General features: G+C 30.5%; 16 protein-coding genes across 16 annotated transcripts; 8 read left to right on the top strand and 8 right to left on the bottom strand.

The window, feature by feature from the left end:
- Positions 1–11: 11 nt before the first annotated feature.
- ERG29 (Erg29p) lies at positions 12–743 on the bottom strand (the record flags this gene model as incomplete). Its single annotated transcript, XM_004179164.1, has 1 exon — positions 12–743. One exon carries the CDS (start codon positions 741–743, stop codon positions 12–14), a length of 732 nt encoding a protein of 243 aa, XP_004179212.1.
- A 516-nt stretch (positions 744–1,259) lies between these two features.
- On the top strand, positions 1,260–1,922 carry AFB1 (Afb1p; the record flags this gene model as incomplete). Its single annotated transcript, XM_004179163.1, has 1 exon — positions 1,260–1,922. The coding sequence occupies one exon, from the start codon at positions 1,260–1,262 to the stop codon at positions 1,920–1,922; it is 663 nt and encodes a 220-aa protein (XP_004179211.1).
- A 211-nt stretch (positions 1,923–2,133) lies between these two features.
- JLP2 (Jlp2p) lies at positions 2,134–2,763 on the top strand (the record flags this gene model as incomplete). The annotated part of the gene is made up of 1 exon (XM_004179162.1): positions 2,134–2,763. One exon carries the CDS (start codon positions 2,134–2,136, stop codon positions 2,761–2,763), a length of 630 nt encoding a protein of 209 aa, XP_004179210.1.
- A 324-nt stretch (positions 2,764–3,087) lies between these two features.
- RIC1 (Ric1p) lies at positions 3,088–6,258 on the top strand (the record flags this gene model as incomplete). Its single annotated transcript, XM_004179161.1, has 1 exon — positions 3,088–6,258. The coding sequence occupies one exon, from the start codon at positions 3,088–3,090 to the stop codon at positions 6,256–6,258; it is 3,171 nt and encodes a 1,056-aa protein (XP_004179209.1).
- Positions 6,259–6,680: 422 nt separating this feature from the next.
- On the top strand, positions 6,681–6,938 carry COX12 (cytochrome c oxidase subunit VIb; the record flags this gene model as incomplete). Its single annotated transcript, XM_004179160.1, has 1 exon — positions 6,681–6,938. The coding sequence occupies one exon, from the start codon at positions 6,681–6,683 to the stop codon at positions 6,936–6,938; it is 258 nt and encodes an 85-aa protein (XP_004179208.1).
- A 1,078-nt stretch (positions 6,939–8,016) lies between these two features.
- PFS2 (cleavage polyadenylation factor subunit PFS2) lies at positions 8,017–9,402 on the top strand (the record flags this gene model as incomplete). Its single annotated transcript, XM_004179159.1, has 1 exon — positions 8,017–9,402. The coding sequence occupies one exon, from the start codon at positions 8,017–8,019 to the stop codon at positions 9,400–9,402; it is 1,386 nt and encodes a 461-aa protein (XP_004179207.1).
- A 566-nt stretch (positions 9,403–9,968) lies between these two features.
- On the bottom strand, positions 9,969–10,670 carry MED7 (mediator complex subunit MED7; the record flags this gene model as incomplete). The annotated part of the gene is made up of 1 exon (XM_004179158.1): positions 9,969–10,670. One exon carries the CDS (start codon positions 10,668–10,670, stop codon positions 9,969–9,971), a length of 702 nt encoding a protein of 233 aa, XP_004179206.1.
- A 346-nt stretch (positions 10,671–11,016) lies between these two features.
- On the top strand, positions 11,017–11,385 carry HRT1 (SCF ubiquitin ligase complex subunit HRT1; the record flags this gene model as incomplete). Its single annotated transcript, XM_004179157.1, has 1 exon — positions 11,017–11,385. One exon carries the CDS (start codon positions 11,017–11,019, stop codon positions 11,383–11,385), a length of 369 nt encoding a protein of 122 aa, XP_004179205.1.
- Positions 11,386–11,695: 310 nt separating this feature from the next.
- Positions 11,696–12,646, bottom strand: ATP11 (Atp11p; the record flags this gene model as incomplete). Its single annotated transcript, XM_004179156.1, has 1 exon — positions 11,696–12,646. One exon carries the CDS (start codon positions 12,644–12,646, stop codon positions 11,696–11,698), a length of 951 nt encoding a protein of 316 aa, XP_004179204.1.
- A 215-nt stretch (positions 12,647–12,861) lies between these two features.
- On the bottom strand, positions 12,862–13,728 carry REC114 (Rec114p; the record flags this gene model as incomplete). The annotated part of the gene is made up of 1 exon (XM_004179155.1): positions 12,862–13,728. The coding sequence occupies one exon, from the start codon at positions 13,726–13,728 to the stop codon at positions 12,862–12,864; it is 867 nt and encodes a 288-aa protein (XP_004179203.1).
- A 214-nt stretch (positions 13,729–13,942) lies between these two features.
- Positions 13,943–16,687, bottom strand: EMW1 (tetratricopeptide repeat-containing protein EMW1; the record flags this gene model as incomplete). Its single annotated transcript, XM_004179154.1, has 1 exon — positions 13,943–16,687. One exon carries the CDS (start codon positions 16,685–16,687, stop codon positions 13,943–13,945), a length of 2,745 nt encoding a protein of 914 aa, XP_004179202.1.
- Positions 16,688–17,410: 723 nt separating this feature from the next.
- On the top strand, positions 17,411–18,370 carry TBLA0B08670 (uncharacterized protein; the record flags this gene model as incomplete). The annotated part of the gene is made up of 1 exon (XM_004179153.1): positions 17,411–18,370. One exon carries the CDS (start codon positions 17,411–17,413, stop codon positions 18,368–18,370), a length of 960 nt encoding a protein of 319 aa, XP_004179201.1.
- Positions 18,371–19,688: 1,318 nt separating this feature from the next.
- On the top strand, positions 19,689–20,237 carry VPS68 (Vps68p; the record flags this gene model as incomplete). The annotated part of the gene is made up of 1 exon (XM_004179152.1): positions 19,689–20,237. One exon carries the CDS (start codon positions 19,689–19,691, stop codon positions 20,235–20,237), a length of 549 nt encoding a protein of 182 aa, XP_004179200.1.
- Positions 20,238–20,822: 585 nt separating this feature from the next.
- On the bottom strand, positions 20,823–22,070 carry TBLA0B08650 (GSK family serine/threonine-protein kinase; the record flags this gene model as incomplete). The annotated part of the gene is made up of 1 exon (XM_004179151.1): positions 20,823–22,070. The coding sequence occupies one exon, from the start codon at positions 22,068–22,070 to the stop codon at positions 20,823–20,825; it is 1,248 nt and encodes a 415-aa protein (XP_004179199.1).
- Positions 22,071–22,887: 817 nt separating this feature from the next.
- On the bottom strand, positions 22,888–23,784 carry BXI1 (Bxi1p; the record flags this gene model as incomplete). Its single annotated transcript, XM_004179150.1, has 1 exon — positions 22,888–23,784. The coding sequence occupies one exon, from the start codon at positions 23,782–23,784 to the stop codon at positions 22,888–22,890; it is 897 nt and encodes a 298-aa protein (XP_004179198.1).
- Positions 23,785–24,472: 688 nt separating this feature from the next.
- Positions 24,473–25,513, bottom strand: TBLA0B08630 (uncharacterized protein; the record flags this gene model as incomplete). The annotated part of the gene is made up of 1 exon (XM_004179149.1): positions 24,473–25,513. The coding sequence occupies one exon, from the start codon at positions 25,511–25,513 to the stop codon at positions 24,473–24,475; it is 1,041 nt and encodes a 346-aa protein (XP_004179197.1).
- Between the last annotated feature and the right edge of the window lie 703 nt (positions 25,514–26,216).

The raw sequence follows: 26,216 nt of genomic DNA, 5'->3' as shown, positions 1-26,216 counted from the left end.
TCTATATACTCTCATGTCTTGGTATAAAGAAAATCACATTTGATCGTATCACCATCATGTATCTTTAAAAAACATAATTGAACACCATCTAAATGATTATCCAAAACTTCATCACCACGATTGCGTATCTCAAGACTCTTGGATATACTAAAGTTTTTGGCCCCATCTCCTGAGAAGAATTCTTCATAAATATCACTATCTTTAAATAAATGATACAATTGTTGTCTTAAAAAATTTAATGTACAACCAAATTCTAATTTCAACCCCATTTTCTCCAAATCTTCTTCATATTCTTGTTGTAAAAATTCAATATAATATTTAATAGGTTTGTTCAATAATTCAACCCCATTTTTATCTTTCAATTGACATTCCACTGATAAATGGGATATCCCAATAGGTTTGGCAAAAAATTTACTTCTTTCTTCAAATTCTTCAATGATAATTCCTTGTTTATCATCATAATATTCTCGAGAATGATATTCTTCACTGTTCAATAATTTATGTAATTTTGAAGAATGGTCAATAAACCCTTTATCCAATTCTTCATAGGTACTCTTGGAGATAAAGATCATCTCTATATTAATATATAATTCATTGATAAATGCTATGATCCCGAGTATTAATAGATATAATGTAATTCGACCACTCAATTTATTTTCTGAATAAATGAAATTCCGAATATACCATGTATCACTTAATTTTAAAATCAATTTCTCTTCTAATTCCAAATATTTTTCCATCATTTTGATATGCTTTTTTTATTTTGTACGTGGTGTTGTTTAATAATTTTTTTGTTTCTTATCTCATCTCTCCCTAAACAAATATATATATATATATATATATCATGTAGTTTGTTTATCATCATTTGAACGCGTATTTACATTTTTCTTAAATTTTTTTAATTATTTTTCATTCATATATATTCTAGTCGTTTAACGTTTTGCTCGTTTAGAAAAAATCAAGTGTTTATTGGTAAGCATTCGATAAATCCCGATTTCATCCACATATGTGAGCGGCGCTACCACCTGTGAATGTAACCTTAATTTTTTTTATTTTTTATTTTTTTTTGATCCTCAACTCATCGAAATATTTCATTCATCGCCTAATCGGGAAATTCTGCTTTAATTGAATAATTCAATACAAAAACCATACAAAAGATGATGGTTTTTTTTTTTTCATTCTTTTGATTAATTGTCTTTCCAAGATGAATGTTTGATCAAACCATCACCATCCCTATATACATTCAAAAAATTTCCCTCATGTTAAAATACCAAATAATAATTTATTTAGTTAGCGCGTTACAAATAGTAATTGCACAAGATGTTACACAAGTGGCAAGATCCAAAGCCGCCGACGTGGATTATTCCCTTTTCTTGGAATTTTTAAATGATTTTAATACAAGATTTCAAGTTTATACATCTTACATGGGCCAAGAAAATATAAAATTACCCCAAAAATTGGCCGATTATTATAATCATCTAGCAGGTATTCCAAGCTCAATTGATTTAAAATCCGACATTATCAAGACCTTCCCATTTGACGAATTTAATACCTTTATCACTGCATTCCCTTGGTATGAATCAATGCTAAGCAGTGTAAGTTTAACTGCGGTTAAAGTTCCTGCTGATTTCCTTACTTCTAATGAAGCCATTACATCATCATCATCATCATCATCTACAAGCGTAGGCGCTTCTATATCTTCCTCTACCAAACCTCAAAGTACATATTCCAATTTTAACTCTACTAGCCTAAAACCTACTACCAATAATATATCTTCTATTACATCCAATCCATATTCTTCTAGTTCACTTACGAACTCTTCCACTTCTCTAACAAATACCAAATCAAAAGATATGGGGAATACTATTAACGGGTATTCCAATGCTGCTTACATAGTTGCAGCAGCAATTCTATTAATTTAATATTCCATTACTCTATATTCTATTATTTTTTTTATGTAAGTTTATAAATGCTTTAAGAAATTTTTGTTTACACACATACCTATATTTCCCGAACTCATCGATTTGTAAGAATTTAAGAACTAAAGTAGAAAAAAATAAAGAAAAAAAAATATTAATATTTTTATATTATACAATACGTTGGAGTTCTTAAAACACAAGTAATCATCTCATAATGGTATATTTTTTCACATCACAGCCAGATCCATCAATTGAACCTCATTATATTATTACAGGTAAAGACAAATTTGAAAATGATTTACTAATAAAATATTCATTTAAAGATTTATCTTATATTTGGTTTCATGCTGATAATTATTCAAGTGGCCATATATATTTAAGATTATTACCAAATGAAAAATCAATCAATGACGTTCCACAAGAAATACTATTGGATTGCTTACAAATATGTAAATCAAGTTCAATTCAAGGTAATAAGTTACCTACTTGCAATATAATAATTACACCTTGGACTAATTTGAGGAAAAGTGGCTATATGAAACCAGGTGAAGTTAGTTTTAAATCCACGAGATTTTTAACAAAAAAACAATGTTTTCAAAGGGATAATAAACTTTTGAACCGTCTAGAAAAGACAAGGATAGAATTATGTAACGATGTGGAAATAATGCTTCATACTGCTAAGAAGGAGAAGAATACAGAATATATCCAAAATTATATCCTGCAGAATAAAGACCAATTAATTGAAGAGGAAAGACAAAGAAAGAGAGATAAAAAATCGAAAAAGAAAAACCAAAAATTAGCAGATGATTTTCAATCAATAGATAATGAAGATGGTTTATTGTAAAGATTATTGTTAATATTCTTCTTAAATTTTGATATAAATTTTATTAAAATACTTACTTTCTACTGAACTAGAAATTGAGGCGCTATCATAGATGCTGCATGTAATTTAGCCGAGGTTTAAAATTTCAAATCAAGTAAAGGAAAATACAAACGGCTAAAAAGAAAAATATACCCTACTTTATAATTTATAGAATTTCATATACAAATTTTTTTTCTGGTTTATTTCTTTTCCTTTTTTTTTATTTTTTTAAAGTATTAAAAGATATATAGTTCACAATATATTACTTTATACAACACTAACATTTTGCAATTATCATAATACAGAATGCAAATATGGCCTATTAGCCCCCCGCAGAAATTAAGGATTAATGATCGTTTATCAAAATTATCAAAAAATTCTGTGGATGGAAATCAGCTTATTAAAGCTGTAACAATCCCTGAGAGAAATGTGCTATGCATGCTAACTCCTACAAGAGTTTTAGTTTATAACTTTAAACCTTTAGCATTAATTGATTGCCATGAACGTAGTGAAGCATCCATAAAAGAATTTGGTACCAATAAATCAATATTTGTATCCAAGGGCTTAACCAATACCATATCTGGTTTAATGGAGACTAATTATAATAAATTATATACTTTGCACAATGGTAAAATTATATTTTATGTATTAACAGAAAAAAATTTTCTATTAACTTACCAAATCATAAGACAATCGAATAGCATTATTACATTTAAAGAACTTGGTGTTCCTGTTGTAAATTATCAAGAATTATCATTTAACGCTACAGAACATGAATATTTAAATACTAATGATGAAGATATATTAACTGTGTTTGATAAAAATAAGAGTTCTAGAATTATTCAAAATGGTTATGCAATTACAAAAGAAAGTGGGTTTTTAAATTTCTTAACACCAACAGATGATATTAATTTAAGTGAACTACCAATAAAAAATCTAGTTCTAAGATTGAATGTTATACTGAAGTTTGACTATGATATCAGTGATATTATTGCATTTAAAAGATTATCTGAAGAGGATCCTGAAAAATTTGAAGAAAGTTTAATATTACTATCTGAAAATAATATCCAAGTATTAAACTTGCAAAAATTTAAATTAAAAACTTCAAAAACTTTACCAATTAAAAACGGATTATTTATTCATTTAATTAATAATTCATTAATCGTTGTTTCCGGGAAACTAACAGATGGTAAGACCTACCTTCAAATTTCATATGCCAATTTAAATGACCAAAAATTGAGAAGTATAACTCTTGATCAAACAACAGATAATTTAATATCAACAATTCAATTTGATAATTCATTAGCTATTATTTATGAAAACCAGATTTGTTATTTTGATATAGAAAGGAGACAAATTACTTATTCTTGGAAACCTCCAATCGAAATTAAAATATGTAACCAATTGACAGACAATGCCTTATTAATAATCTCCAAAAATAACTCAATTTATATCTTTTCTAAATTTGGTAATCAAATATTTACTTCAGCCATTGATGATGATGATAATGATCCCTCTCTGCCGTTTAATTTTACTGATTTTGTTTATCTTGATAAATCATTAATTTTAACGTCGACCACAGGTGACTATCTATTTTGGTCATTTTGGGAACAGGCTAAAGTATCTGGATTAAACTTACGTTCGCCACAAACATATATAATGACAAACAACCATAATGACATTGCCATATATTCCCCACTCGGTGATTCTTCTGCAAATAATGATATATTTCAAATTACAAAATTACCAACAAGAACTATCAATAATTTTGTTTCAATAGTGAGAATTAATTCAAATATGAAACTTTTGGCAGCTTGTATTTCCAATAAAGAGGTATTAGCAATCCAGAACCTTGAAACAAATGTATGGATAATATTTAATGATCTCCATATTCTAGATATGAAATGGCTAGGTAGCACATATTTATTATGCCATATTAAAGATGCACATGACATTGAACGTCTAAGATGTTACAGATTTCCATTGCAAGGTTTAAGAGCTGAGAATGTTGAAGATTATTTATTTTGGGAATATGAAATCCCATTTGCATTAAAAACATGTGGCGTTCATGTAAACACTTTATCAAAATACAAATTACTAAAATTGAAATTGAAAAATGAAGAAACTGAAACAAGAATAAAAGAAAAAATTTATAAAACTAGTGAAATTATTTTGATAACTACCACAGAGATTATAGTTTTTGATGTTGTATCTGTTTTACATTTAAGTGGATTAAATATCATTAAGAAAATACATAAATACTTACATCTGAATATTTCTGCATTGGGTGTTAACCCAAGTACAATCAAGATGATTACAACTTATATGGATAGCTTTTTATTTTATGCTGGTGATTCCTTTTACAAATTATTTAAGAAATATAACAGACCAGAAGATAATTCTACATCTATTGAAAAAAAGAAGCCAAGTATAATCATGAAGAAATTAATGGATAATATAGAAACTGTGATTGACATTTTAAAAGATGATATTCATATGATAAGAGAAAACAATTTCTTAGTGATGAATATTAACACTCTATGGAATATGGAAAAACCAGAAATTACATTGAGTATCGAATCAAATCTTTATCCAATCTCTGTTTCTCCTGAAACAGCCACTGTTCATTCGTTACATTGTATATTTAACACTAGGTTTTGTAGAATGACCATTAAACATGAAATTTATTTGGACAAATTAATACGCGTTAAATTAGCAGATGAACATATTTCTGCTAGTGATATTACAAATGAATATAGAACTTTGAAGCATTATAATTTTGCATTAGAAAAGATATTATCTTATGACATTATTGAAAATCAGCCTCTAGAAAAAATTTTACATTTAATTAAAATGAGTGATTATTCTAATGCAGAGGATATAAGTAGTGTTACCAGTACTCATGGTAACATGTTAAAGATTGTAAGCAATTGTCTAAGAAAGATTGAATCGAAATATTGGAATCGTTTATTCTATAGTATGGACATGACACCAAGAGAATTATTGGCATTGTGCATTGAAAACAGCGAAGTTACAATTCTTGGTATTCTTCTACTGGTCTTTTTAAATTATAATGAAGCCGATATCACAAATAATGTCGCTAAAGATACAATTAATGAAGTCCCAGAAGAAGATGAAGAGGATAGTAATACACATACCCGAGAGACAAGTGCGGAGCAAGAAGAATCATCGCGTTCCAAAAGGGTAGAATTACAAACCAGTTCATCTTCTGCATCAGTGCCATCTTCGCAGACAAGTAAAGAATCAGGAACAGAATCAGTTGGCAATATTTTACAAGACGAAGATCTGCTCTTGAAAGTTTTGCATTTATTAGTAACTGGTGCGGCTAACTCGAAGGATCCTACGAAAGCAGCTAGTTCTTGGGATATGTGTTTCCAATTGATCCGTTTCTTAAGAGCTTTGGATGAGGAGAACAAGACAAATTTGGTAGAGAAGGCTTTAAAAGTCTTACAATAGAGCAATATACTAATTATATAGACTAATTCATAGGATAGATAAAAGAACACCATTTATTTGACGCCTTGTTTGGCATTAGGGACTAGCTTATTATGTAGTTGACATTTTAAATAGCTTATTTTGTGACACGGTTTGGTGCCTGGCACATCGCGTGACAGCTAGAAAAGCATCGGCGTTATTGGGTTTTAGAGAAAGTGTTTTTATTTAGGGGATTACAGCTTTTATAAAAGCCGGAGATCTTCTAGTATAATTTGTCTGCGGGAAAATTTCGTTTTAATAATGCTCATTGTTCTTGAATAAATAGCCAAGCTTAAACGATAAATCGATTCTTTAGTATATACGAACTTACTGAATATATCGATTTAAATTTAGAAACTAATTTACTTTAAAAGAAAAACAAAACAATTCAATAATAGTTAATAATGTCAGAACAACCAAAAGAATCTCCATTACGTACTGTGGGGTTTGATGCGAGATTCCCAAACCAAAATCAAACTTTGCACTGCTGGCAATCGTATGTTGATTACCACAAATGTGTTAACATGAAAGGTGAAGATTTTGAACCATGCAAAGTTTTCTGGAGAACATACAGTTCATTATGCCCAGTCGATTGGATTGAAAAATGGGATGAACAAAGAGAAAAGGGTAATTTTGCTGGTGATATATCAGCTAATAACTAAGTTTTTCGTGGGTTTGAATGTGCTTCTTTGATGAGGATATGAAATGGTTTATTACTTGACATTTAGCGTAATGCCTTTTTGAAAATTTTACTTCATTTATTTATTTAATCACTGTCTTTTATATCACTTTTCTCTATATATTTATATATGAATATTCTACATGTTTATACTCTCTACTGTTTACATATTCCCTTAACATCTAAAATTTTCTAAAATATTTACTTCCTAAACTGCCACTTCCTACAAAAATGAATAAGCAATGAGTCTCAAGTTTTATTAAATCAAGAATCTTGATTAGAATCAACATCAGAGTATTAATATAAGTAAATCAAGAACTCTGAAATAAAAATATCTTGAAGATGTAACAATATTACCTATATTTGTCTTGATTAGAAATTTAATTTTTTTTATAATTTTTGAAAAAAAATAGCCTCTGTTTTACAAATTTGTCACTCAATTAACTTTAATGACTAAAAGTTAATTCCCAATAAAATAAACAATTTCTATAAAGTTACTAGGGATAACGCACTATTTTTATTCATTATAATTAATATAGTTTGACTTTTTGTTATTTTAGTTAGATATCCCTTAACATAAAATAATCTTGTTTCGTCATCACACTTATCATGAAACATATTCACTTGAAGTAAATCGAAGTAATGCTATTTTCTCGAAAATTACTTAAATCCTTTAAGTTTACCTGAACTAATGATTAGTATACCTTTCACATTTATCTTCTAATTTTTACTCAAAAAGAAATACATTGATCTATTTTAATCCTTAACTGATATTTTTCGATGAATCTTACAGATAGGTAAGTATTCCGCTGCCAAAATTCCATGCGACATTTGAAAATAATAATAATTACTTCACAGAAAAAGTAAAAAAGTAGTAAAAAAACATTCAGAATTCAAAAAGTGGTAACAAAAGCCAGAGTTACCCTAATAATATCACATATTAAAATTTCAATATATTTATTTTTTGTTCAAATAGGACTAGCTTTGAACAATTTTCTATAAAAGTTTTTCGTCTCCTAAAATATCAATCTATTCTCCGTTTTTGAGATATTGAACATACAATGGACTTTAATTATAACCAAGACCCAAATGCAGTTAAGAAATATTCTCTGCAGCGTCGAACTGTTGATATAAGTTCCCCAAGCTGTCGAGCCCACCTTTGGATGCGCCAAGGGCTAGCTACTCCTACAATTCAATCAGAAAGTTCGTATGTAACAAACATTTTACCACCAAACCACTATATTCATGGTAATGGCAGAGCTATTAATATAGCGAATAAATTTACTCATTTAAGCTCAAATAAAGTTAAGCATGTGATACCTGCAATAACCTGGACACCTGAAGGAAGAAGATTGGTTGTAGCAACATACAACGGTGAGATTTCATTATGGAATGGGACATCGTTTAACTTTGAAAGTATCATGCAGGCACATGATACTGCAATTTCTACAATGGTTTATTCACATGCAGGGGACTGGTTAATTAGTGGTGATTCTAGCGGTACAATCAAAATATGGCAGCCAAATTTTAACATGGTTAAAGAAATTGATAATTCACACACAGAATGTTTAAGAGATATTTCCTTTAGTAATACAGACTCAAAATTTGTAACATGTTCAGACGATAATATTTTAAAAATTTGGAATTTCAGTAATGGTAAACAAGAACGAATTCTGACAGGTCACCATTGGGATGTTAAAAGTTGCGATTGGCATCCAGAAATGGGCTTAATAGTATCTGGTTCAAAAGATAATTTAGTAAAATTTTGGGATCCCAGATCAGGACAGTGTGTATCAACTATTTTAAATTTTAAACATACTGTTCTGAGGACTAGATTTCAACCTACAAGAGGGAATTATTTGCTTGGTATATCTAAGGATAAATCATGCCGTGTGTTTGATATAAGGAACCATACGAAAGAATTACTCACAGTTCGTGATGAGGTGGACTTTATGACTCTGTCATGGCACCCAATAAATGAATCAGTTTTTACATTAGCAAATTACGATGGTTCAATAAAACATTTTGATATATTAGAAGATTTAGAGAAACCAATTCACACAATACCATTTGCACACGAAAAATGTATTACTGCTATGTCATATAACCCAATTGGCCACATCCTAGCAAGTGCATCAAAAGATAGAACGATCAGATTTTGGACCAGATCCAAACCAATTGATCCAAATGGATTCGATGACCCAACTTATAATAATCATAAAATTAATGGGTGGTTCTATGGGATTAACAATAATATAAATGCTGTTCGAGAAAAAACTGAATTTGGTGCTGCTCCTCCTCCTGCAGAAGGGGCTGACGCTATACCTTCAACAAGTACAGCCAACGCAGCTTCAGGTAGTACAGGTGCTACTTCCTCACCTTCATTTAATCTTCCTGGGTTAGATTTGAAATCAAATACTTCGTCACTACCTGGTTTAGGTATATAAACATTATTCACGTTAACTCCACTTTATAGATATATAGATGTATATACTCTTATATCATCTAAATGCATAAGTTAATAATATTTACTTCGTTAAAAGAGATGGATTATGCAGTATGTAGGAATAAATGCCAAACCATAGTGTCATATAAAAATGTATACATACATACATGCATATCGGTATGCTTAGCGCTGCAAAAGAATATAAATAGGGTATATATTATAAGCCATGCCATAAAATATCCAGAGAATTTTTTATGAAATGTAAATATTATAACAAAGGGAATGCTCATTGCTAAATATTGATAAATTGGACTAGAGAAAAAATATTTCATAAAGTATTAAAAATCAAGATGGATATGCCATTGTTTTAATGTTGTCAAAAAAACAACAAAATAATGACATGAATTAATATGTTCTTAGCAAAGGTATCAATATGTAGTAATATTAATAATAGTTGCTAATGAAACAAATAATTGAGTTTCTATTTAGTACCAACTCAAAGTGTTGTCAATCCGGGAATGAATGACATGATCAATATTCAGACATGCTTCTAAAAGAATCATATGTTTAGCTTTTAGATAATTCTTCAGTAATACTTTTTAGCTTAGCTTTGACTTGGTCACAAACATCTTCAATATTTTTAATTTCTTTCTTTTTATATTCCAGTTGACCTTCTAATAACATAATCAAACTTTCTCTGGATTGATGGGGCCTATATTGATTCAATAGATGATGAATGTTGATTAAAATTGTCTTGATATGTTCTAATTTCGCTTCAAATTGAGTTGGGTTAATGCTTAATATCCCAACTAATTCTAGATAATTTAGCAAAAGAGATTTTAATAGTTTATGCAGTTCTGCAATTTTATTTTGATAAACTGTTTTACCATCTGTCGTACTTGATGTAGTGTGATTATTTTTATCTAGATTTTCATTGGAGTATAGTTGCCTAATTCCCATTGATTCCAAATCAGGCAATTCATCATTTAATTGCCATATGTTACCAAACCCTCTGTATTGCTTAGATGCTGGTATTGGAGGTGGAATTAAAAAATCTAATTCAGATGTAATTACTTCATCATCAGCATTATTAGTTCGAGTTTGCTGTATATTAGAATTATCATCTGAGTCGTTATTCTTCTTGATGCTACTTTCTTTCTTTTGTTTCTTATATTCTTTCAAATTCTTGATGTTTTCCGGAGTAAAAAAATTATAATATGGGGGAGGTGGAGGATACAAGGAACTTGTATCATTAGTATCAGTATCCATTTTAGTCTATTCAATACTCTGGATCAAAATGGATGGTTTAGGAAACGAGCTTTTTCATTTGAAATATCAGTGGTTAAGAAAGTTTTGAAAACATCACATTAGTAAATACACGCTTTAATTCTAGATAACCTTTTATTTTTCAGATGCGGAAGAAATACGGAAAGCGAATTTTACCAAAATCGATCTGCCAGAAATATTGTCTGTTTCTTAAGAGTTTGATGGATTATATTTAAAAGGAATAATATATTCATCTTTACTTTTTTGTTCTAAAATATACTATGAATTAAATCAACGATTATACAATAGAGTAATGGAAGGTGACAGTGACGATATTAGAGGTAGCAGCATGAGTGTAGACTCTACAACAAGTTTCAACACCAGTTCAAATACAAATAGTACCACAAACATAGCAGATGTTGAACCATCATCCAAAAGACACAAAACTCCCAGATTTCAAGTTAAAAAATGGACTGCGGTAGCTTTTTGGTCTTGGGATATTGCTGTTGACAATTGTGCCATTTGTCGTAATCATATTATGGAACCATGTATTGAATGTCAACCTAAAGCTATGACTGATACTGATACAGATTGTGTGGCAGCCTGGGGTACGTGTAATCATGCTTTTCATCTACATTGTATAAATAAGTGGATTAAAACAAGAGAAGCATGTCCGTTAGATAATCAACCTTGGCAATTAGCCCGTTGCGGGCGTTAATTAGTTTATTAATTAAACATTATTATATCATTTTTTTTTCAAGGAATTGCAAATTAGATAAGCACTATAAATGATTACTCATGAAATATGCATATTTCATGCAATTTAGCATTAACAGCTTCATTATCACTGGCTTATAAGTACTTCTTTGATGCAATACTCTTAGGAACCTACTACTAAAATACATTTTTCGGATACACCGATACACTTTGTGCACAACTATCACACTCATATATATGTAGCAATTTTATATTAACAGGATACGTTACATATTATTTAATATAATTAAACCATTATGTAATCATTAGTCTCAAATTTCTGTCGATTGAGCTAACGCAATCAATTTATCTACAGAAAATTCCGTGCTACCAGTGGTAAATTGTTTTAATAGATTAACACGTTGTTTACCAATAGGTGTATCAGATCCTGTAGCTCCCCAGAATCTTTGAATATTTAATAATAACAAGTGTGCATCAGTTAATGAATAGCCAGAACGTGTTTCTACATGACCGTTCATTAATACAAAACCTTTATCTTTTGACAGTTCCGTATGAAATTCTAAAGTGGTATGTGGACGAGAGAATGTGCCATGCGCTTTATATTCTGCCAACGATGTAATAATGCAATGAATAGTATTGGCCCCAACAAAAATCCACTGGACATATTGTAATTCCATAGGAGTTTCATTTTGATTTCTTTCAGCTTCTGAAATATTTGCTTCTCTCGGTAATGGTAGCACAAACATAGGATTCTGTTTGGCGATAGTTATCATTCTTTCAAATACATCACTTGGAATAACTGCGTGTAAGGAATCTTCAATTTTTGACCAACGAGTTCTCCACAAATATTCACATTCTTGACGAGATAATTCTTTTATTTTATCAAGTTTTACATAGCTATCCAATGTTTTAAAGGGCTCTTGTTTAATTGAAGGATCAAATGGCATTGCTTCTTTCTTAATAGTATTCTGACTTTGAGTATTCCGCATATATTCTTCAAATTTTTGAAGTGGGTCTACCTTATTGAACTCTTTTTTTTTTCCTTCTATCTCTTTTTTTAATGCAACTTTTAGTTCATCAACACTTGCTAATCCCCTTTTCTTGGCTTCTTGTAGCAATTTATCTTGGTACTTTAGTTGAATATCACTTTTTGGGCTTAAATCTTTGGCTGTACTATACCAAAGTCCTGAGTTATAATTATAGCTTTTTGAAATACTTTTCACCGGTAATCTTCTCAGAATATAATTTCTTATCGAAAGCATTGTTAGTTTTCCTTTTTTTATGTATAAATATCTTAATTGTGGAATTTTGGTGTAATGCTTTTCAATTTATTTCTTTTACGACCTACTAACGCCTTGAAAAAATACAGGGATAACCAATGCCTTTTTGTTAACTGAATAGCAATTTGTTTGAAAGTAAAGCAATAAAAAGACTCTTAAAATACAAAAATTTCTGTTAATATGTGTCACAGCCTTCTTTACTTTCTGTCTCTCGACATATCTTTTAGGACTTTTTCTATTTTGTCCACCCATTGCATAAATTCTTTATCTTTTAGTTTTTGTTTTATTACCCTTTTACTGATCTTGTAATTAACTTCCTTATTTTTTTCTAGCTCAATTGTTTGAACAGAAACATCAATCATCTCTTGGCACCTATTTGTATTTAATCTTCCAGACTGAACATTTAAAGTAGATGCGTATTTATCTGTAACAAGCACATTACTATTATTACTATAATTATTATTATTATGCGGCAATGGTAAAGGAACTGAAAATGAAGATGAAGCACAATTTGCATTTAAGATTTCTAAGCTTTTATCATATGATACATTCTCTTTATAACTTTCTTCCAAACTTACTTCTTTTTCAACTACAATATTAAGCTTAGTGTTCTTGGAATTTAAATAGTTTATTGACTGATTAGATGCTTTACCCTCTGGAATTGCTAAACCTAAATTTTCCAACACTTTAACACATTTTTCAAAATCAGAAGTATTTGCGAATGTAATTTGGAACGATCTCAACCAGTTATTAAATATGTATTTAAAAGATAGGCTGGGTGCCTTTGATTTTATTTTACAGAGTTCTTTGAAATCTGATGCTTGGTCAAGAATAAGGGCCTCAACAGGTTTTTGATTTATATCAAAAATAAAAACTCCAACCTTCTTGTGCAATGATCCCGTTGATATATGGATTTTATGATGTTTTTTAACAAATTGATTCCAGTTATCAATATTTTTTGATTCATGCTTGTTTTGAGATGAAAATCCATCTGGGCACCATGATGGCTTCTTATATTGTTGAAAAATAAGAAGCTCACATGAGAATAAAACATCCATCGCCATTTTGTAATTATTATTAATTATTTTTCTTGACAAAACTTTTATTTTATACTCACATTTCACAGAGTCCGAGCTTTATATAAGATGGCCAATCCTTTAGCCGCCAGGAATTAATTAAGAGAAAGAAAATACGAACACCGGAGTCTAAATAACAGTTATTCATCGCAATACATATAGTTAATATAAAATACATAGCTGTCTATAAATTAGTATTAACCTAAATTTGAGATCTCATTTCGACTAATCTTTCCCAGCCTTCTGTGCCATCCCAGTTATTTTTACCACGACTCATCAAAGATTTGATAGTTGATCTTGACTTGTACTTCCAATCTTTGCAAACAAAACTACCCTTACCATGACGCCCTTCTCTTTCACCTAATGATTCGTATGCTGCTATTAATTCTTCGCATGAGTCAATTGTGTCGTTCCAAACATCTTCATTAATTTCTAAATCAGGATTATGTGATTGAGCTCTAAAGGCTTTTTCATAACAGTCCAAGGCATTCCAAGGTTTATTTCTCCAAAGTTCAACTTTACTAATTACTCTCCAGATTCTACCGTTATTTGTGATAACCGCAGGTAATTGATTGCATATAAAATCAATGCATGACTTTTGAAAGTATGTTAATTTTGTTTCATCATCTTTTGGATAATCGCTGCTCACAAGAATTTCAACTAATTTTTCAACAATAGGTAGATCTATAGCACCTTCACCAGCACGATCTTTGTTTATATCAATTAATTTTTTACATGAAAGTAACACTTCATCCCATTCGCGTAATTTAAATGCCACTATCATATAATTCTCCCAGATTCTCCAATTCTTTTGTGAATCAGTTCTGGTTGCTCTATTTAGACAACTGAATGCCTCTTTTAACTTACCTTGATTAACGTAGGCTGCACTTAAGTTTGACCATGCCATCGCATTAGTATCATCTAGAGAAACACATCTAGAAAATGCTTCTGCAGCAAGTTGCATTTTACCACACTCCAATCCTATACATCCATAAAAATACCAGGTCTCAAAATTTAATGTGTATTGTCTCAACGAGTCATTCAAATGTTTTAATGCCAAAGAAAAATCTTGAGTTACTCCACTATTTTTTGGTGGCTTATAGTAGTATCTACCTAATGAATTTTTAGCATTCACATACTTGCCGATTTCCCAAGCTTTTTCCCATAAAGCAGGATCTTGTTTAATATCACCAAGAATAGAGTATGCTCTTGCATCCCTTGGATGATTCTTAATTCTTTTCAGTAAGATTTGTTCAGCTTGGCTTTCTTCTCCTACTGCTGCATAACATAATGCTGCTTCGCATGCCATTTCTAGCCTTTCGTATATTTCGACCGCAGATCTTAAAACACCTAATGACATATACTTTTCAGCTAACATAGCATCAAGATCCCACCGGGCGAGGAATGGAAGTTGATGAATATATTTCATTCTAACTTCCGAAGAACCTGTTTCATCTACATTTTGTGGCACTAACCTAGTTGATATTTTTAAACCCAATTCTTCAACTAAAGATTGCATTTGTAATAGACCTCTTTCAATAGTTTTAGCTTTTGCAGTTTCAATAATAGATCTTTCCCATAATGATCTTGAAAAAATAGTCCAATTCTTAGAGCCATTTTGATATAAAATTCTGGAAACAATGGCACTTAATTCTTCTTCAACTAAAGGATCCTTTGCAGGTGTTGTTTGTCTAATAGTATATAATCTCAATAATAATTGAATTTCATCATAATCAGATAGCTTGGGCTGATTATTTGGGTCTAGAACTTGCAACTCTCTTGGAATATTTTCTTGACGAATTGCTAAAGGAAGAATTTTATCATCTAGCAAACCTTCGTCACCACTTATATTAGCCTTTTGTTTTTTCACAATTTGTTCATCCAATGGTTCAGAACCAATTGACTCGAAAAATGGTTTTTCTAAAAGAAGGTCTGAGTTTAAGTCAAAATTCTCTGGAGTTTGTTCAACTGTATTAGAATCAGTTATATTGCTCTTTTTTGCCATATTTTCAAATGATTCAGCCAAGATAATTAAGCCTGAGTGGGCAGTTTGCTGAAACTTAGTTCTTTTTGCACGAGCACCAGTTAATACAAATTTAAAGTTAGTTAATTTCTTAACTTTAATCAAAGATGGTAAGCATAAATGCTCGGTATTAATGATCAAAGAGCACTTTGTGTTTTCTAAATAATAAATAACATATAATTTTTTCTTTAAATTTTCTGGGGTATCAGTTGGTAAACTGGATGAAATTGAATGAACTAAATCAATCGATTCCAATATAGAAGCTGCGATTGAAGGTTGATGACCTGAAGGTTCTGCCAACAGAGATATATGCGTCATTAAGGCTCTCGCTCTCCACCAATGGGCTATATTCAACAAATAATTATCTTTATCCTTAGAAATAGTTGGAATTGGGGTATCATCCAAAACTGTGTTGAATAATGTTTGTTGGTTGGTCAATCTTTCGAGTAATAATAAAGAAAAGATTAATAAGACTGGGTGATCAACTAATCCATAAGAAGTTTGACCTGCTACAGTCAAGGAGGACACAAGAGTCTCATTTAACAAAGACTTTATCTTTGCATCATTTGATTCTATATCAAACAAAATTTCCAAAGAATTAATTGGGGTTGATGGACCCGTGTAGTTATTTTGAATGAAAGTTTGTAGTGATGCTATTGAGAATAATAAACTCAGTTTGTTATCCTGGATTACTAATTCATCTGCTAGCTTAGACAGACTGTTAATTATACTACTTTCATTAATTTCTGAAGGGATACTTGCATGCTGATCAAGCTCTTGAAGAACAGTGTATGAATTGCCACTCAAAATGGCGGCGGTTATATTATAATACTGATTTTTTTGCTCGCAATTCAAATATGTGTCCTGAGCTAGCTCTTCTGGCGAAGCAGCCAATAATAAATAAGAATGCAGTAAGGCCTCCATTTCAATATGTTGGTGGAGATCTAGCAAAGCACTAACTAGGCAAAAACACCACTGCTTTTTATTAATCCCATATTTTTTTTTTTTTTTCAAGATCTCATCGACCGCAGACTAGAAAAATACTTCACTAAAAGTATATCACGTGATATATTACTAATGAAACTACTATCAAACTCTTTTGAAACTATGTCTCGGGGTTACTTACAAGTAGTCAAGAATCAAATATACTCTTTTGTAATAGACCTCAATTTGTTCAATATTTGTCCATTTTTATATACGGTTAGTATCATCCCTTGAACTAAATGGTCTAATAATTGGCAAAAATTTCCAGAGTTTGTTAATGTATATTATTCCTCTGCAAATGTTGTCCAATGTTTATTTTGATAGAATGTAATCTTAATTCGGTATAGTACTCCATGAATTATTCGTATATATTATTGCTGTCATTAATTATTAACCAAGCTTCAATGCTTTCAGTAAAAATATCTATTTTCGATTGTAAAGAGTAACCGCGCAGACCCGAAACGGAATTACCAAAAATAAAATGAAATCTAAGAATTACTGGCAATGTAGAATGTGGATCTTTTAGTTAAAAGAAATTAAAATTTTTTTAAAAAATATCTTATTTTTTCAAAAATAAGAAAATACTATAAATTATACTGTCTAAGCTATTGTTGCTATTTCAATAATTGATATCGAGATAGTCTATCACATTAATATAACAGGATGGTGGGTGAAAGTTGGAATATCGAAAAAGAAGAAGAAGTTGCTGCTAAAATCTTAAAAAGAGCAGAAATGGCCAAAGTTGCACGCCAATTAAAGATTAGATTGAGTAAATTAGATACATCTACTCGAACATCAAAGACTTCTTTTCAACTTCCTTCCATTGAACTCAACAATAAGCCGCTTTCTAGCCCAATGAAAAATGCTATAAATGAAGACGCTTTAGAATCGGGAGACGCTAGGAGTGCCCTATTAAATTCCCCCCTGAAAAGAAAATTTGGAAATGATACATCCTTTGACAGCTCACCAATCAAAGTCAGAATACTAAGCAGTTCTCCATGCAAACCACAGCAATATAATAGTTCACCTTTAAAAGAATCATCAACTCCGTTTACAGGAAGAGAGCTAAGTGTTCAATTATTGGCCCCACCATCCTCTGCTACAAACCTAGATACAAACATAACAGAACATACCATTAGTAATGAACAAGTACAATGTAATATAAAGAAACAAATTAAAACACAACATCAAGAACAATTGCATCAACAGTCCCTGCAGAAACTGGCTAAAGACTGTTCTCCCACTTATGATACAGAACCATCTCAACACGTATCTATACAATCTTCGCAGCTACATATCCCAATACCAATCCCAGGCACCCCTCCAGGAAATAATCGGTCGGCTAAGCATATCGATTTTCAATTTGAAACACCCAAATTTCAAAGTAAACTTGGTGCCGACTTATTAATGTATTTATCAGCGAGTCCATATAGTGCACTTCGACCTAGTCAAGGCATTGCAAATAATGGAAACATCGAATCTTGCAATAAAGAAACTACAGAACATCCTCTAGATAATAAGGAGACTTCGTTAGATCTAGCTCAATTATTGAAAACACCTAACTTTAATGTAGGGGATTTTGTCCATAGCTTATTTAGTCCTTCTCCTAGTATGGGACTTTAATATTTCAAGGCTACATTATGTATTCTACGATACTCAAACATACTTTCTTCTTTTTTATTTGCATATATAATTATTTATTAAAATCTACATCATTTCATATAAATCATACTTTTTTTCTCGAGAAAATATTATTAGACTTGGATTTCAATAACTTTTAGTTATTATTCTCTTTAAAATTAAAAGTTTTTATTTTAAAAAATTTTGTATAGGGCTCAAAATGTTAATGCCTACTTTAGATTTAAAGTTTTGTATTGTTCTATATTAGGAACTAGTTCCGCGAATTAGGACTATCGTTTACCCACCAAGATTTCTAAGATTTTCCGGAAAAAATATATAAAAAAAAATTAGGTAATAATTTTTTTTCAATATGCAGCCTTCTAATACTGCCATCTATTAAAAAAAAAAAATAAAGATAAGAAGACACTACTTATTCAAGTATTGACTAAGATATATTCTTTTCCTTCCAGAAAATCTTTCTTGAGATAAAAAATTTGCTACGATTATTAGCAGTGTACATATATCTTTTACTCTGGTAAATTAAATTATTTACACCTTAGAGATATCTAATGACTGGCGCTTGCAGCATATAATATAATTTTGATATTAAAAATGTTAGATTAAGATTTACCTTTAATCTCAGGTAATGAAATTTTGTCTTTTGTTGAAACTAATAACAAAAAAGTATTAATAAAAAGAAAATGACATGATACAATAGGAATTATACATTGAACACTATTAAATATATTCATTCTTAAAAATATTACATTGGAAACGTTATTACTAACTTGGAGAGAAAGTTCCGTAATTTTTATTCTTCAGATAATAGGTATAATATATCTGTTGGATAGCTCTGGCAAATTATAAGTGGTTTATATACGGCAAGCACACATAGACCATCAATTCATCTTGAATTAAACTACTTTGAAAACTCTAGTTGAAAACATTAATTGAAACTTGTAGTTTTAAAGCATATTGATTTTTTATTAATATCTTTAACACGTCTTTTTCTTATTTTTTGCGTTATCATTTTCGGAAATTCGGTTAAATTTTACATTTAATCGAAATTTGAGAATTAGAAATTCTATAGTTAACAATGTAGCCCCCTTTTAGCTATACTGATTCTCTATACATAAGAAACCAACTGATTAAAATTTTTATAAAAAGGATAGATCAGAAAAAGATTCAAATAAAAATATTTACACTTTGCTTTTGTCTAATAATCAAAAAAACGCTTTGTATTAGACGGGTTGTTTAGATAATATCGTCATAGTAAATTTCTTTTAAAATAAAAAAACACAACATTTAAATATAATACACCATGAACTTAGAAAACGAAAGACCAGCAAGACTATTTAGATTACCATTCAAACTACCAACATCAGCTAGTGCCCGCAAAGTCGGTGTCTATTTATCAGGTCTATTATATGCCCTAGGGTTTTGGCTATTTCTGGATGCAGTTTTATATTCAAAGCATGCAAATGGGTCAGATATACATGTTACCTTTGTAGATTGGATTCCATTTCTTTGTAGTACATTTGGTATGCTAATTGTTAATTCTATTGAAAAAAATAGATTGTTAAGCTCCAATTCAAGTTTAGGTGGCTCATTAAGTGGCGGACTGGATTCTCATATGGCTTCACAAGCACGTTTTGTTTTATTTGTTGGATTTGCTTTATTGGCTGGAGGATTAGCAGGATCATTAGTTGTACTAATTATCAAATTTTTAGTAAGAGATTATAATACTTATCCAACCGTAGGTATGGGTGTGAACAATGTATTAGGGAATTTGTGTATCTTAATGAGTTGTGTTGTCTTATGGATCGCTCAAAATGTTGAAGATGATTATTCTTATAATCTAACTTTATAAAAACTTTCAATGAGGTATTAAAAGAAAATGGAACAAGTATGCATATATATATTTTAATAAAAAAAATACCTGTGGTTTGCATCGTGTCATAATGATGAAATAATTTGAAAATCACTAATTTTAAAATTGAAAGGGTTACTTGGAACTGGTGACAAGTTTTCTGTATGAAATTCCTATTCTAAAACATACCATTCATATATATACATATATATATACGTGTTTCCTAATCAATGCATATATGTATCAGCATATAATTATTAACATATATAAGTATGCATATGAACATGTAATGAAATGTGTATTGGAAAGTATGTAAAGTAAAGAGGATATTTAATATTATCGTATATTTATTAAGGGCTATATGGTATATATATTTTATTTGTCTTTGGGTAAAATGTTTGTTTTGTTTTATTTTATAATATTTTCTTTTTACAGAGATCCTAGCAAATTTGGATTTTCTTGATTATGATTGTGAAATGATGACTACGTGACTTAATGTTCCTAATGTTGTTATATCGTTGTTTTATTTACAAGAGAATTAATATTAACGTCTATATCTATCAGTTTTAAGTTATTATTAAAGTTTTATTGAATTATTTTTGGAGATTGAATATGAGTATTACTTTTAATAATAACAGGCGTAGTATTAATGTTACCACTAGTGGTTTCGTATAATTCCCTTGATTGTCTTTTAATACTCCTAGCAGGAGATTTCATAATTGATTTCGTATTCGGTAGTATTTTTTCCAATAATTCATTACCAATGATTCTTAGTTCTGGTTCACTAAAATCAAATAATTTTGGTAAATTATGTAAATCAGTTTGACCTCTTGGTATAAATTTATTATTTGATCTTAAATCATTAAAAAAATCATGAGCCAAAATATATTTGGGTAATAATCTTTGTTTTGGTTCATAAACTAAAACTTTTGTTAATAGATCAATTCCATCAGGACTAACTGAATTTTTAAAAATTGATCTGAATCTTGATTCAACTGATCCTTGGAACATTGGTTTTGAAAATAATGGTCCATCATATGCAGAGTTGGATTTGAAGATAAATCTTTTATCTGGTGGTCCCAATAATTTTGTAATTTCTTTAAATTGTAATAAAGGCTCTTGACCTTGGAATAAAGGTTTATTTAAAATCATTTCACCGATTACACAACCAAGTGACCATATATCGATTTGAGTGGTATAATTTGTTGAACCAATGATTAACTCGGGAGGCCTATAGAATCTTGAGCATATATAACTGATTGATGGACAATTTGGTTCTAGTCTCTTTGCTGAACCAAAATCACAAATCTTTAAAACACCAGTTGTTGAGTCAATTAAGATATTCGATGGTTTGATATCTCTATGACAAATTCCTAATGAATGCAAATACATCATTGCTCTAGCTAATTGATATGAATACAATTGAATATGTCTTAACGGAAGTGTCAAGTGATTAGAAGAATATCTATTAATTTCCATTTGTAAAGTTCCAGGTAAATATTCCATGGCTAAGTATTGGTACAATTTATTATCTGATACAGAGACATGAGTGAAATAATATTTCAATTTAATCAAATTTGGATGATTATTAATTAATTTTAAAACATCCAATTCCCTTGATTTATATTCAGTTTGTGCAAGAACTCTTTTAACTGCAAAGGGTCCATACCATAATTCTCTATCAGGAGTGAAATAAGCTTGTACAACAGTGCCAAATACCCCATGGCCAACATTTCTATATTCTTTAATTAGCATGGGGCGAGTCTTATTAGAAGATACATGAGTGACATCATCAGCAACAAATTCTTCGCATCTTGAAAGGTTCTGTGTCATTCGTTACAGATTCTATTTTATGTGTAATGTTTTTTTATATAAAACACCTGATAAAAAGAAAAGAAAAATATAAGATTTATGATATGTATGTTTCCAATTGGTTGGAATAAATTGATTAATGATATAATACTGTTATGACTTTGGGTTGAAAATGAACTGGGTTAAGTATGAACAGAAATGTGATGAGGAAGTTGAAGGGGGAATATATCGTTCAAATTCTTAAGAATATAGTTAATAGGAAGAAAGATCGGGGACGTAGGGAGGCTAATGATGTTGGTTGATTTAATTTACTTGATCAAGTCCAATTTACTTGTTAAATAACAAAACTCATATATAATACTATTACTTTAAACTTTATAAAAATTATTAACCATCTAAACTATTTCATTATATCTAATGTTGAAGTTTGTCTGTTCAGATTAGAGACACGCAACGCAAGCCCCAAACGGGAATCTGGTGAGATGAGATCATTGCCCGGAAAGGCAGTAGAGAAAACAGGCAGCGAGCAATTAAGTACGACTTTCTGAATCTTTCACCTCAAAACAATACTGAAAACAGAAGACTATTACTTATGGAAAAAGGGAGCTCCAGAGTAAATTAAAATTTACTGTAAAGGGTATTAAGGAAAGTACTAGGTAAGAGTTAAAGTAAATTGGAAGATTAGTAGATGGTTTCAATGTATTTAATTAAGGATATATAATTTGACAAAACACTAAAATAAGGAAAAACAGAGTGAAGGCTCTGTATATAAAATGATAGATACAAATATATATATTTATTTTTATATATGGGTGAGAATGTGCAATTACAAGTTTAATTAGTCGTCGGAAGAATTGGATAAGATTCTTAATATTGATAAGAATAAATTAATGATATCTAGATATAGCATCATGGCACATTTAATCTCATCTCCTAAACTGACTTTTCTGAAGATCAACTGAGTATCAACGAATAAATAAATGGTGAAAACAATAGCACCTAGCCAACCATATATCAAATTCATCTTGGAATTCCAACCAAAGATAAATGAAGAAAACCCAATAGCAATCAATAACCAAACTGCACCATACATCCAATAATAGATGGAATTCATAGTTTCAAAACACATTTGGAATCTGTCGGATACTGCTAGCATGGTCACTGCTAAGACGACCATTGTTGTTATTAGGATGGCAGATAAAACAGTCTGCTGATCATACATTAAAGTCACTGTAGTCAAAGTGTAAGCTTCTGCTAAAGTAAAGATCCCAAGTAAAATCTGTTGACCTCTCTTGGATAAGACATACCATGGTAAATTATTTGAAGTTAAATCGAATTGGTTTGTACTTTCTTGTAAATCACTTAAATAATCATCTGGGTTGGGAGACAAAGCTATCCAAAAACATGCTATTAAAGAGACAAACATACATAGGTAAAAAAATCCTATATGTGTTTGGAAGAAATATTTCATAGTTTCAAATTTATAGGTGGCACATCCCAAAGATAATGTTAATAATAATTGTGATGATAAGATGGTATAAACTTTTGCTTGGAAATTCTTACGGACTTTGGGAGAACATGAAGCAATTTTGGTGGAATAGTCGAAATCATCTGAAGTGGCAAAGGGACTATTATTTGTGTTATTCGTTGGAGCCATAAAGGGTTGTTGACTGTTTAACCCTTGAGCCTCCGGGTCTGTAGCTTGATAAGCTGGAGGAGCATTGTCGTCTTTCATTTTTGATGGATTATTTTATATTTATATATATATATATATATTCTTCTTTTTTTTTGAACCTGGAAAATTCGAGTGATGTGTGCTATTTAATACTGTGATCTGATATAGTAGTTTGATTGTGAGTGAGTGTATATATATATGTGTGTATGTGTATGTGTGTTAGTGATAAATCATATATATCTATTCAAGTATGTAAACTCCCTTGGACCCAAAATTCCATTATTAATATAAATGCTTTTCGAATGTGGCGCATTATTAACTAAAAGAGAAAAATTCCGAGATGAATTCAGGGTAATTAAAACCTTAGTTCACGTGCGGCGCTATCACGTTGGAAAAAATGAAATAAAACTTGCACATGCTAAAATTTAATATATATATGTAGATATATATATATATATATATGTGTGTATGTGTGTATAGTAAATCAATATTTATACAGAATATTAATAAAAAAACTCCGAATATTACCTTTTTTGGTAAGTCCCGGTCTAATGGGGAGATATTCAAAAGTAAGCTTATAATAAATTTAGGAGAAAAAGGAAAACCGGAATATATTATAATTACAAACGGACAAAAGGGAATAATAAATATGTAAACTGAAGAATATATGAAAAAAAAAATATAGATATTAAAAATATGGAAAAGAATAATTGTGAAGGAACATAACACAAATCACGAAATATTGCAGTTAATAGCGTTCACCCTTTTGAGCGTTGCCTTTTAATTCATCAATTGCCTTTGGTAATAGAACATCTTTTTCAAATTGGTTTAACCCATTAATTATTGAATAATCGATTAAATAAGTCCCTGTGTAGTTAATCTTGCAAGGTGCAGCAAAATAATTCAATTCTGGCTCGTTCAACAAGTTTCTTAATTTCACAGAACCTAAGATATCATTTTGTAATTCCAAATAGAAAGCACCCTCTACATAATCTATTTTCTTTAAGACTAATGGGACTAACAATTGAATGACTTTAAAGGCGGCAAATGCCATGGATAGTGTAGCAGAACCTTGGCCATTTTTAGCTTGAACAACTTCATCACCACCGTATTGAACTCTGTGAATCAAACTATCTATTTGATCCTTGGACAACTTTGCATAATCTTTAGAATAAGAAAAACATGGAACTATAGTATTACCTGAATGTCCACCAATAACTGGAATATTCTGTTTTTCTTGAGTATCTAATAATTCCGAAAGGAATTCAGAAGCTCTGATTAAATCTAAATTAGTTATCCCTAAACATCTTGAATGAGCATGAGAGGGTAAGACATTATTGAGTACAGGAAGTAAAGAATTTACTGGGTTCGATATTAAAAGTGTAAACAACGATGTATCTAAATTCCTGGAATATTGACGAATATTTGTGGCAATATTTTTTATTATACCAGCATTGATATTAAATAAATCGTCTCTTGTCATACCTGGTTTTCTTGGAACACCGGCTACAATAACAATGAGATCAGCATCTGTAACGGCATCTTGTAAAGAATGGCAAGCTTTCACATTGGCTTGGGTATTCATATGTGATAAATCAGTAGCTACACCATTTAATCCCGTAGTATTGACATCAAATAAATTCACATTGACAGGTCTAGTCGTTGGATAATTGGAAGTTTTCAACAATAGAGATAATGATTGACCAATCCCACCAGCAGCACCAATAACAGTTAAAGTTAGAGGTGGTTGGTTAGAAGCGTTTGCGTTTGTGTTAGTTGGAACTGGCATAGTTGAGTGTATTTATAGAGAAATAAATGTATAATATTTTTATCGGTGTATAGATATGGCTTAAACGTAATTGGAGAAGTCACTTATATTAAGGGATTAAGAAGAATGGAATGTAACAGAACGAAAGAAAATAAAAGAGAAGTTATTAATCAGGATCCCTATTGATTATTTTAAACTATGTTTATATATGTCAAGCCCTTTAATATAAAGTGATGAGACTCAGGTTCCGATGGTCCTTTTAATGAAATCCCATTGATCCCGTGTCCCCATTGGTCCGCAAGACTATTGGTAATAGGACAAAAACCTTATTCAGAGAGAATGCGCAGGCTAGCGTGACCGCCGAGGCAGCCACAGGAACGGCGCACGGAGTTCTGTTGTGGGGAAAATGGGGGCATGGAAATCGGTGAAAGACTCTAAAGCCGAGAAATCCAAAGATGGGGGTGCACGGATGAGAATGAATGGTGTACAGGTGGAAGTTCCAGAGGGTGTACGGGTGTGACGATGGTCAAAAAAAGAAAAGAGAAAAAAAGTAAAATTTAAGCTTATTGAAAAAAAAAAAGTGAAGAGCCATATATAGGAAAAAATAAATGCTATAGATACATTAGTATAAGATGGCATCTCAGATAATGGAAACTCCGCCAGTTAAGAAACAAAAAGTTGATACTGTAGTGTCTACAAACATGGATGGTGGTGCTAATGAGCA

The sequence above is a fragment of the Henningerozyma blattae genome, chromosome 2, assembly GCF_000315915.1.
Source record: "Henningerozyma blattae CBS 6284 chromosome 2, complete genome".
NCBI lineage: Eukaryota > Fungi > Ascomycota > Saccharomycetes > Saccharomycetales > Saccharomycetaceae > Henningerozyma > Henningerozyma blattae.
The sequence above is the reverse complement of the archived record's forward strand: the minus strand, read 5'-3'. Positions and strand labels throughout refer to the sequence as shown.